This window comes from Brassica oleracea, chromosome C7 (genome assembly GCF_000695525.1).
Source record: "Brassica oleracea var. oleracea cultivar TO1000 chromosome C7, BOL, whole genome shotgun sequence".
NCBI classification, from domain to species: Eukaryota; Viridiplantae; Streptophyta; class Magnoliopsida; order Brassicales; family Brassicaceae; genus Brassica; species Brassica oleracea.
This window is the reverse complement of record NC_027754.1, coordinates 40,236,460-40,248,255: the sequence shown is the minus strand read 5'-3', so window position 1 is coordinate 40,248,255 and position 11,796 is coordinate 40,236,460. Positions and strand designations below refer to the sequence as shown.

At 33.7% G+C, this 11,796-nt stretch overlaps 2 protein-coding genes and 1 long non-coding RNA gene across 4 annotated transcripts; 2 read left to right on the top strand and 1 right to left on the bottom strand.

Moving 5' to 3' along the window:
• Positions 1 to 110: 110 nt before the first annotated feature.
• Positions 111 to 4,400, bottom strand: LOC106305981 (uncharacterized protein At1g04910-like). Of its 2 annotated transcripts, XM_013742423.1 has the most exons (10): positions 3,965 to 4,225; positions 3,784 to 3,874; positions 3,448 to 3,524; positions 3,292 to 3,380; positions 3,010 to 3,199; positions 2,597 to 2,881; positions 2,152 to 2,480; positions 1,677 to 2,067; positions 1,517 to 1,579; positions 111 to 129 (listed from the first exon to the last, which is right to left on the bottom strand). In XM_013742423.1, exons 1-8 carry the CDS (start codon positions 4,223 to 4,225, stop codon positions 1,728 to 1,730), a joined length of 1,662 nt encoding a protein of 553 aa, XP_013597877.1. In that variant the 3' UTR covers positions 111 to 129; positions 1,517 to 1,579; positions 1,677 to 1,727. The 2 variants fall into 2 exon arrangements, with proteins under 2 accessions (XP_013597877.1, XP_013597878.1); XM_013742424.1 differs by lacking the exon at positions 111 to 129 and having other exon boundaries at positions 1,306 to 1,579; positions 3,965 to 4,400.
• On the top strand, positions 1,260 to 1,507 carry LOC106305982. Its single transcript, XR_001263099.1, has 2 exons — positions 1,260 to 1,356; positions 1,410 to 1,507. It is a non-coding gene; the product is annotated as an uncharacterized LOC106305982 (long non-coding RNA).
• Positions 4,401 to 8,965: 4,565 nt separating the features above from the next.
• LOC106304770 (metalloendoproteinase 1-MMP-like) lies at positions 8,966 to 10,465 on the top strand. Its single transcript, XM_013741163.1, has one exon. It carries the CDS (start codon positions 9,254 to 9,256, stop codon positions 10,346 to 10,348), a length of 1,095 nt encoding a protein of 364 aa, XP_013596617.1. The 5' UTR covers positions 8,966 to 9,253; the 3' UTR covers positions 10,349 to 10,465.
• The last annotated feature ends 1,331 nt before the right edge of the window (positions 10,466 to 11,796 follow it).

Below are 11,796 nucleotides of genomic sequence, written 5' to 3'. Positions count from 1 at the left end.
TCTTATCTGAAAAAATATACTGTGTTTCTGATCTATTTTTTCATCTACGCAACTTTAGCCTCTATCATGGATAGCTCTCTCCCAAGAATTGCATTGACTATGGTTTCTGGGAAGAAAAAGATCTTGCTCCTGAAAAAAAACCGTGACAACCCTGTTGTAAGATTTTAGTTTGTGCAGAACAAAAAACCTTGATTTATTTTCTATTTAGTATAGTGATAGTTGTTGACAATCATTAGTTATTTGCCAACATGTTTTTTATGCGGCATTTCAGAACTCTCCATTCCAAGCGGAACAGCAGATGGAAGCTAATTTTTCTGGAAGCTCCTCGACTTCAAGACAAGATCAGAAGATAGATGTTGGTGGGAGGTTAATGAAGGGAATACTTCAGAGAAGTGAGACGGCCTAGCCAGACTTCATCTTTTGTACCGTTTGAGCAAAGAGTGGAATCCACAAAACACGAGAGAAGAAAAAACAAAACACGAAATTAACATATTCAGATCTTCTCTCTTGCATGTCTAACATCTGGCGCCGACGAAACTCAACACCCACGGCAGACGAAGCTGATGCAAGTAAACCTCTCATCAATCATGCTTAAAATCAATCTATGCTTTTCAATCTCACAAACTAAGAAACAATTTTACCTACATGAATTGGGAAATTAGTGCCCACATTCCCGACATAGGGAAAAAAAGAAGTTGAAGTTCTAACAGTTTTTTCAGTATTAGACTAAACCACAGATTCAAGGCCCAGTTATTTTGAAACCCTAACATTTTAAATCCAAATTTATTATCTTTTTCCATGCACTATTTGATTTATATACAAACAACTACCTAAGTAAACACTAACAAGTTCCATCACCCTCAACTTTGAACATATAAGATATAAAAATATCAACATATGACTTCGTCGTTCATTCTTATATCAAACTCATCAACCTATGTAATATCCAAAGTCCCATCAATCACATTATAGACAAAAAAAACAATAAAATCCCGTAAACAAAACTATACAATACACCTATAATGTAGCCGACCCCGCGCAAGCGCGGGGACTATGCACCTAGTTCCAATAATTTTTCATCAAAATTGGGGGCAATCTTGAGACTGGACCAAAATAAAATAATCCTTTTTTTTATCAACATAAAATAATCAAACTTGAGTTGATGATATAGATCCAGATATTTTTTCTTTGATTTTAAAAATGATATACAAACAAAAAAAAAATCATCCGGGAAAAAACTTGATTTTACACTTCAGGAATATAGGGAATACAAAAAAAAACTGGTTCAAGACGAGAAAAAAAAAACTAGATTTGAGGTAATAACATAAGACAAATACAAGACAATAGATAGTTTAGGTGGTGTCTCAAAGTCAGAAGGAAACAGAGAGAGAAGTGGGTTCTACTTTTAGGTGGTGTCTCAAAGTCAGAAGGAAACAGAGAGAGAGGTGGGTTCTACTTCTATGTATGCCTATTCGATAGAAGTATCTATAAACACTTGAAGCAACAAGCAAACTACCTGGCAAGCTCCTATACCTCTTTCTCCTCTACATGTGTTGATTGATCAATCTCCATACAACAGCTGAAACAACATTGCCACTTTTCTTATTAGATAATGTAGATTTCTACAGTTGTATGTTAATATTCTCCTTCAAAGTTTGGTTTGGATTTTAACCTACCTGGTTACAGTAAAATCCAGCGACCTGCACTGTCTGCTGAAAACAAATTTACTAATCAGGGAAAACTTCGTCCCGCTCACTGTCTGGTGGAGACAAATGACCATATCCAGGTCTGGCGTTGTTGTGCACCTCTTCTTGTATCTCTTCTTCTTCACCCTCCTCCGTTGAGTGTTTGTCATAAGAGAAGGGTCTCTGACAAATACATGATTGCGGGTACTCGTGGAACTCACCGCGTCCTGGTTTGAACTCATCAGGATCACCCATGAACCCTCGCTGACAAGATTTAACTTTCTTGGCGAAAGTGTGCCACTCCATCTTCTCTCGGTCCACAAACAAAGCACTGAGCTTCTTCGCATTTGGCCTTATGGTCCTCTTATGCCCCATGAATCTCCTGTAAATCACATACTCAGAAGAGATCATTCTCATGTCTCATGTGTTATATACACAAGAAGTCGTAGAGAGGGTTTGTTGTTACCTTCGGCCAGCAAGAATCTTGGCCATGTTTCCATTATTATTAGTGATAAAGACGTCACTTTCGTCGCTGACTATGTAGTCAATGGCAGCAAGGCGTGAAGAAAAGGGAAGCAAAGGCTTGAGCTCATCATTGGCAAGCATTTCCTTGGTGTAGAAGTTTGGAAACAGATCTCTGAGTGGTCTCAGTGTCTTTTCACCACCATATATTTCTCCAGAGGCGACGTAAATGTATGTGTTATTAGCAAAACCAAGAGCGCGCAGCATTAAGCCCACTTCATGAGGTGTAAGAGGGCATTTCCCACGCTTTCTTTCCTCCAGAGGGTCCAGATCCTGCAAGTGATTGCCTTGTGAGATATTGCAACTCCAAACAACTTAAACATAGTAAAGGATTTGGTTGTAATGCTCTTATGCTATGATGTAACAAATCAAGGGCTAGGTGCACTCACAGGCAAAGTGTCCCATCGTTTTCTTATTTCTGCCAGCTCAGCTCGCTCTTTTTCGCCTCCGCCAAAGTCACAACCAGAAAAGGCTAGCATGTCTGGTTCAAACCTCAAGTGGACAGCTATAAAACGGTTGGCCATCTTTCTCATCCTCTTGACCACTTTCATTCCAACTGATTGTATGCGCTTTGTGAATCTTAAAGCATTATAATTCACCCTGCAGCGCAACTTTTGCATGTCTTCGTCTAGATCATTTGCTAGTCTGTAGTCAAACTTTGTCAATTGCAAAACCTGCAAGATTTAAAGAATCATGAACATGCTCCTACCATACAATACTGAAACTGAACCATACATATTGTTCTATTCAATGAAGTAACAAAAAAAAAAAACCAATTGATGCTTAGGTGAAACAGTCTTACATGTCTTCTCGAGAGAATTGGCAACACTTGGTCGAGATAATACTCGGGAGTAGACTTTCGAGGGACACGCATTGTATAAGGAGGTTTCTCCATGGAGCGCATGACTCTGTCAGGAACTCTCTTTACTACAGTCACATCTTTTGTGAGGGAAGAGATGAACCAGTTAACATCAAAAATGTCATTAAAGTCACTACACCAGAAAACAAAAACAAAATTAAGATGATGCATTCACATAGACATAGGAAACTGATAAAGGCAACATGTTCACTTGCTAAAAGTTACCTATCATCTTTCCAATAAGAATGGTGATCCAACTCAGGTACAACTAAAGTGGCATTAAGAATCCGTGCAACAACTACTGCATCTGTTATCTGTCTCATTAAAAAAAAAACATTTAGTTTCAAACACATGTAACGCGAAAAAAGCAATATCACTTACTCCTGTTCTTTGCTGGTTCAGACCTCCACTAGCTGCAATCAGCAAGTAACCATTAGACGAGTGCTCCTGGACAGCAGCTGCATATCCCCAAAACAAGATGAAAAAAACAAATGTGAGACGAAATGTTCAAAGGCTAATGTACTTGTACATCAACAGATTCCCAAATTAGTATTGCCATGAACCAAATTGTGATTTTAACCAAATTAAAAAAAAAAAAAAAAAAAAAAAAAAAGGTAGAGACAAACTTGCTATCAGATCAATAAAGTTACAAACTTTTACTACTAGAATCCAAGATCAATATGGAAAGGACTAAAAGTTTCACTTTCTGACACTTACGTGGGAAGTTCCTTCCTCTTTCACTGCATCCATAGAAGAAGTTCGAATACTTCGACTTCCATACATCAATTGGCTCCCTACGGCTCATATCCTAAGAATATCCAATTTCAAAAACTCAGTTAGAACAAAAACCGAGACTAAAATCAAGTAAAGCTGAAAGCTGCAATTTTAGAAAGGGTACCAGTAAGCTCCTTTTGCTTAGTTGCTGAGAATACCACTCGAGGTGGGAGACAACGTGACCGGTGAAGAGTGAGATGACACCTAAGGTGAAAAGCATGAACCCACAAACCCATGTCCACATTACCGTTCTCTTGGGCTGACCCGAGAAAGATCTCCACCTCCATAGCCCGCTCTTGTTTCCACCACCGTTGAGCTGAGGAGGCGAGTTCGTCGTCGTCAGCAGCCTCACGCTCGACCTCCACACCTCAGCTGCCAATTTCATCACTGGTTTTTACGGAAATGCCATCTTCTCCCCCGAAACCAAGAAGACTCGGGGAGCCACCGGAAAAAAAATGATCCTGATCGGAGATCGGAGGATTTGGGTTTTCAGAAAGGTAGCGAAGTATATGTAAGGATCTCTCTCTCTGTTTGTAAAGTTTGAGAATTTACGAAATGGTGATGACAGACAGACAGTACAGGCGTCGCCTTTTTGTTCTGTTTTTATTTGGCTAATTATTCACCTGGATTAATTAAAATAATTAAGTACACAAATCACGATAGCCGAATAAAATCAAACCCGGAATTAGTTTCAACCATTGAAGATTAAACCGGTTTCTACGCCATTTAGAGACTTGCTTTTAAAGGCTTGTGGGTTTTCTTTTTAATGAACTACAGCTCAACTCCTATGATTAGCTTACTCAAAAGATCGAATTAAGATATTCTATAGAAAAAATTAACTAATACTTCTTTCTCTGTTCCTATAATATAAATGTTTGAAAATATTATTCCATATGTTTCATTTTAATTTTTCGTTTTAGGTCTATGCACAGATATTAATGAAATATTTAATTTTTCATATTTTCAAAATAAAAAAAAAAAATTTTACTTATAAATTTAATCATATTTGAACCGGGAAAAAAACAAATTAGATAATATTGTTAATAAAATTTTGCATTAAATTTTTGAAACGATAATCCTCCGTTTCATGAAGAATGTCACTTTAACATTTACACACAAATAAAAAATGATTGAAATGCATTAAATTTTTTATTAATTACACGTATTCAACCAATGGTATTTGAGATAAATGAAATTATTTATAAAATCAATGCATCTGTGATTAATATTAAACTGAAAGTTGCATTAAAATTCTAAAATAATATTATTTTATAATAAAAATAAAATATTAAAATGACACGTAAATATGAAATAGAGAGAGTATTTATTTTAAAATAAAATTTTATTTTACAACTATATTTAAAATGAAACATATGCAGTACTACGTAGAGAAATTCTAATAATAATGTTATTCATATCTTTTTGGAAACATAAACTATTAGATGGAAGAAAGGACAACTGTTACATGAGAATCAGTATCGAATTTAAAGTTAGTTGTGATGGGGTCACGTGATACAAAATCAACACACGTGTCCGTCCCAAAACCACCGCCAAGTTATGATCACACGATAACCAAGTCGAAATTACTCCTACACCGAATTAAACTGGTTTATACGGCTTTTGCCATAACAAGCTAGTTTTTTTTTTAGTTGGATGATTGGACCACAGGCTTCCTGATTTGTAGCTTAATTAATTTGGTCATGTTATGTAGTTCAATCATTAATTAAGCAATCAATTACTTAACATGGATATAATTCGTCTTGTCAGAATCTTGGTGGCACTAAAAAAAACTCTTAAAGAAGTCAAAATGTATTTTTATTACAGCAAAAATTAGTCACTTGTCTTTTAAAGAATACTTGGTTAAGATCCGCGCCTTGCGCGGAATCAACATTATATATAAAAATTATTTTATGTATTAAATATTTTTACATATTATGAAATAATAAATATATATTAAATAATTAAAAGTCAGTAACTATTAAATATATAATTAAATTGATGTGAACATATAAATCAATTTTATTAATCCAAAAAATATTTTTTTTTATATTTGATAGGATATGTAATTAAATTTAAATGATGCTAACATAGATAATATATTTTAGTATATTTTTAATATTAATGTCTATTAAATGATAATTTTTACTCATATAGTTTTTTGATCATTTGTATCTTTTATAGAAAATTTTTTAAAGTACTGATAACAAAATTTTTATTGTAGGATTAATAGTTTTAGTAATTTATAATTAAAAAAAAAATAAGTTGTCAATGATCGTTCAAAACTTTTATCAAAAAAAATGTTCAAAGTAAATTTTGAAACTAAAATATTGTATTTTATATGGTTTATAGTTTAATTTAAAACGATATATATATTAATCTAATTAATTAATTAAATTAGATTTTTTACTTATATAATTTTTGTAATCATTTGTATTTTGTCATAACAAAAATTTTAAATCATGGATCATAAAATTTGAATGTGAGACTTTTAACAGTTTTAGTAATTTAAAGCCGTTTGTAAAAATTTAAAATATAACATATACATAAAAATCTAAATTATTATTATATGGTTATTGTAGTTGTTTAATTTATTTAATAGTATAAAATTAAACAAATATGATAGAAGATACACCATTTTTTATCAAATATTTATTATTCAAAATCATTAATTGTCATATATACTTTAGCTACATTAGGCAATTTCGTAAATTTTATTTAAGAAAATAATAAAGTACATTAATGATGAATTTATTGTTAGTTTAATAAAAAGCTTATTATATAATTAGATGAACCAACATATTTCTCTAATGATTCTAAGAATCATCTTAGTGATGATACGTTGTTACAAAAAAAAGTTGTAATGTTTTTCAAATAATACAAGGGGTATCATTGAGCTATTGTCCAAGGATAGCGAAAAAAACATAGCTTGGTCATAAAAAATAACACAGAAAATACTACACACAATGTTATTTCTCGTAACGCAGTGATTAATAGTACAAGATATCTTAATAATATGTAATTTATAGGTTATTTTCCTAGAAAAAATGTATTTTTAGGCTTTACTATAGTTTGTATCATACCATATATGTAGGATCAAAGGAACAGCGCGTGTTTATGATCAGTTAATTTATATTTTGTTGTAGGTTTTTTTTTTCTTAAAGTGGGTTAATCGGTAATTATGATCAGTTAATTCCAGTTTTTCACTCGATTCATTTGCTGTAATCCATTAAACCTTTTCAGATTATGGATGAATTAATATAAATATTACTTTTAAAAAAATTACATATTTACCTGTAAGTAGTTGGTGATATGCTTTAAAACAAGGTCGAAAAGGTATGTTGTGGATAACGAACGTTCAATACGATAGGAATCAGGACTGATCTACAGAAAATGACAAGGAAACTGAAGATATAATCGCTAAAAAATGTTTTTCCATTTGGTTCAACCTCCTCAGAGTCGTGCTTATGGTGTAAAGAAAAAGGCATTTGCCTTAGGTCCGTAATGCATATATAGTTTCCAGGGCTCCTAATATCAGTAAATAATGTCTTTGAAGGTAGGTGTCATTTTTGCTTGGAGTAAATACTTTCCAAATTAATTATATTATGTTATCTAAAGTGGTTCAGTTTTCCTTACAGTAAATAATTTTCAGATTAATTCTAATATGGTATTACAGTTTTAATGATTTTAATATATATTTTTAGAGGTTTGATTTTTGTTTTTGCTACAAATTTTTTTCAGATTTAGAAATATATTTGTTTTTAAAAATTGATATATGTAAAGATAACATTTATGTAAGAGTATGAATTTTGTTTTATTTTTATTTTTATTTAAATTTATTACTATTAATTAAAACAATAAATGTTTGTTTTGATTTGTCTTAGGCCTCCTAACATGCTCGCACTGTACTGAATCTCCCTATCTTGTTTAGGAGGAGAGCTCTTATGTTGGTGGTCTCATCTCACACGTAACCCCCTTACCGATCCCGATGGGTTTCTTCTGCAGACGAACTTTCCTTATAACCAAGAATCTGACATAGTAAACCTTAAAAGGGTCTTATTTTCATTCTTGGATAATAGATAACAACAAAAAAGAAAGAAAGATCCGATATTATTGAAATTGAATTATACCTAATTAATAATTATGGTCAACAAACTCATTAGACCTCAGCTATACTCCAACGAAGACATTCACATCATCTATGTTACTCATAGTTTAATTAGCCCAATTTATTCCCAAATATCAATCCATTAATTGCATATGTGGTTTTATTGCCGATTAATACTCTGTGCAGACATATAAATACATTTATTTGAAATATATATTTTGGGATGTACTCCTTGAAAACAGCATGAACAGTACGAAAACTCTCATGTAGCTCTAGTTAACGCCTACGATAGTCTTTCTATATACATATTTAAGAAATTTACACAACATAACATATAATTATATTCTAAATCTAGCTCCTCAGTTTTCATCATCCAATTTTCGAGAAGTTTTAAAGATGACTTCGATGCATTTATATAAATGTTTTTTTTTTTGTTAAGAGTGTTCAACTTAAAAATAGTGTTACTACAGATGCGAGAAGATAACTCGGAAACAAACTAAAAACAAAGAAGAGTAAACGATCTAGAAAATATAATGTGGTTTACTAAATTTCTTATGACTATAAAAATAAAGATTTTATTAATTGGAGACTGAATATATATACTTTTCGATTATATTATACTAAGGTTAAAAGAAAATGAGATATAAACAAGAAATCCAAGATGTCTATCGCTAATGTACTCATGAGTCTAAACTCAAATAAGAATGACAAAACTAAAAACCGCAACCCTTATAGAAGAACTTTATACCTTTAGCGAGATTCCAAGTTAACTACTTATAATGAATCATGCCAAATCCAATGCAAATTAACACGTAGATGCCTTTTGGAAAATACAATTTTAAAAAGTCAAATTAGAGAAATCAGAGAATAAGCTTTAGAGTTAGTAGTAGGGAGTTATATAAATTTCTTTTAAAAAATAGTTATATAAATATCGCCAGATAAGTCGTTTAAGATACAAGAATGATATGTAAATACAATATGGTTGTCATAGATAAAAGCATGCATGCCCATCTAATTAAACCTAATCTGTGGCAGGATTTAATTGGGTTATTAGTTTGTTCTATTACGATTTGTGCCAAAAAAAATGTTGTTCTATTAGGACAAGGATCTTCACATTGTATTCCTAGACCGGACATGATTCAGTTGACCCAACCGAAGCAACTTCCAAGTCATTGTCCAACTTCCAGATTCCTTTTGGGTTTAAAGGTAATCCTCACGTTAGAATCTATATAACTATTTCCTCTTTTTCTATCCTACCTCCACGGAACGTCTTATTTAAAATCAGAACTTTCAGAATCTTTTTTTGCCATGACTCTGAATTTAACCCATAGAAACATAGCTCTCTGTTTTGTCTTAATCATCTCCGTTATCTTATTCTGTTTCCCTCGCCGGCTCTCCGCCAGAAACCTCCCAGATGAATATACAACAAAAGCAACTCAAACAATAAAAGTCAGCAACTCCACGCGGCATGATTTCTCACGTCTTGTAGACGTCCAATTAGGCAGCCACGTCAGCGGCGTATCCGAGCTCAAAAGATACCTCCACCGTTTCGGTTACGTCAAAGACAACGGTAGTGATAGCTCTAAGAGCTTCTCCGACGTGTTCGATGGCCGTCTCGAATCAGAAATCTCTCTGTACCAACAGAATCTCGGTTTACCGATAACCGGGAGACTCGACACGAGTACCGTCACCCTCATGTCGTCACCGCGATGTGGCGTTAGCGATACACACATGATCAACAACGGCATGCACGTAACGGCGCGTTATACGTACTTCGGCGGTATGCCGAAGTGGAGCCGCGACACGCTAACCTACGCCTTCTCGGAAACACACAAAATCGATTACCCGACATCCGACGACGTCAAAACAGTTTTCCGACGAGCGTTCGGCCGGTGGGCGAGCGTGATTCCGGTGAGTTTCAAGGAGGTCGATGATTACACGACGGCGAATTTAAAGATCGGGTTTTTCGCCGGGGATCACGGTGACGGGCAGCCGTTTGACGGAGTCCTCGGGACTTTAGCACACGCCTTTTCGCCCAAGAACGGACGGGTCCACTTCGACGCGGCGGAGACGTGGGTCGTCAACGACGACTTCGAATCAAAGGTTGCAGTTGACTTGGAGTCGGTGGCGACTCACGAGATTGGTCACTTGCTGGGGTTAGGACACAGCTCGCGTGAGTCAGCGGTTATGTACCCGACTCTCCCGCCAAGGACCAAGAAGGTTGACCTTACGGTTGATGACGTGGCAGGTGTACTCAGGCTATATGGGCCGAATCCGAAGTTACGGTTGGATTCACTGGCGGAGCTGAAAGATTCTCTTGGAAACTGCGGCGTATCAGAGAGATTCTTGTCGGGGAATGTTACCGGTTATGCTCTGCTGGTTGTTTTGATTCTGTTCCTATAGGTTTATAGAAAGAAAAAAATAATGACTAGTGAGGAAAGTGATATTTTGGTTATTTCCATTGCCATTGTGGCGGCTTTCTCTAATGGACTATTATTCTTTGATTTATTAAATACTTTGAGTTTGTGTACTTCATTATCGCATAAATTGAAAGATGAAGATTGTTAAAAAAAAAAAAAATTGAAAGATGAAGATGTTGTGGTCCACTTCTAATCACACACCGCTTCATCGGTGAAGGTTGATCATGACTTTATATATTTTTGTTCCAAGTAAATATTAGTAATTTTCAATCAATCTGTTGAATGTTGAGTTGAATATATATACATCTAGATTTATGGAAAGAAAAAAGAAAAATATGCTTATATATTTATGCAGCTATGAATAAAATATATGTTTCCTAATAGTCCCTAAATTAGTAGTTTTCATAGATAATAATTCAAAATAGAAGTTAAAATATAAACATTTACAAAATAATTATTGATAAAACTGAAAGAAAAACAAAATTATCATTCAGGTTTTTAAAATCTAAAATCTACTTCAGAAATTTTAAACCATAAACCAAAGATCAAAAATCTATTTTTAAAACCACAAACAATCAAAAGTCTTTTTATTAGAAAAAGAAAATCGTATACCAAAGTCTTGGTAAAAAAACAAGATAACGATATAAGCCCGTTAGCTCTAGTCTATGTAGATTGATCGGGACTCGGGAGAGAGCCAATCTTGGAGGACTCTTGAAATTGAGAGCGTGAGAGTGAGTTGCTGATGAATGCATATTGATATGCGTTTTTATCACTTGACTTTCCCGCATGGATGTAATAGATATTATAGAATAATTAAATAAAAAAACTTTTTTTAGTTTACAAAAAAAAAGTTGATAGTTTTTTGCTTTTATTTATAAGTTTTAGTTATTTTGTAATTTATAAATTGGGCTTTTTGCAAAATTGACCTACAACTTAAAGTCAAACACAAAACTAACCTCCTTTTTTTTGAAAATTGGTTTTGCCCTATTCACCTCACAAGTTCATATAATTTACGAAAATGCCATCAATTTTTTTATTTTTTTATTTTTTCGAAAATGACATATTTACTCTCTAACCCTCATCATCTTCAAGTAATTACAAGATTGCCATTGTCATCAATACCACAAACACCATGAACAACCAATTTGAAACTCTTAAAGCTCCCAAAATCGATTTACCCTTCTTTTTTTTCCATTCTTGTGAACTAAACACAATATATATCTCACTTTCTCTCCACAATGAGCTAAAAAAACCCAAGATTTTGATTCTAAAATTTTTATGGTTCATAGAGTCATAGAAGCTAACGATTCTGGGTGGGTTACTTTCGTTTGTGATTCTGTGTGCTTGGAGAAGCCTTATGTATGCTAAGGAACTTATCTCACCAATTTAAGGTATGACATCGAGTTTTTTTCCAGATCTGTTCGTCAGACG

What these genes read in the sequence shown, in the direction of transcription:
- LOC106304770 (XM_013741163.1), top strand. Translation starts at nt 9,254, where the DNA reads ATGACTCTGAATTTAACCCATAGAAACATAGCTCTCTGTTTTGTCTTA.
- LOC106305981 (XM_013742424.1), bottom strand. Translation starts at nt 4,225, where the DNA reads ATGAAATTGGCAGCTGAGGTGTGGAGGTCGAGCGTGAGGCTGCTGACG. An exon ending in TCTTATTGGAAAGATGATAG is followed by an intron (nt 3,200 to 3,291) that starts GTAACTTTTAGC and finishes TTTCTGGTGTAG; the next exon opens with TGACTTTAATGACATTTTTG. An exon ending in CAATTCTCTCGAGAAGACAT is followed by an intron (nt 2,882 to 3,009) that starts GTAAGACTGTTT and finishes TAAATCTTGCAG; the next exon opens with GTTTTGCAATTGACAAAGTT.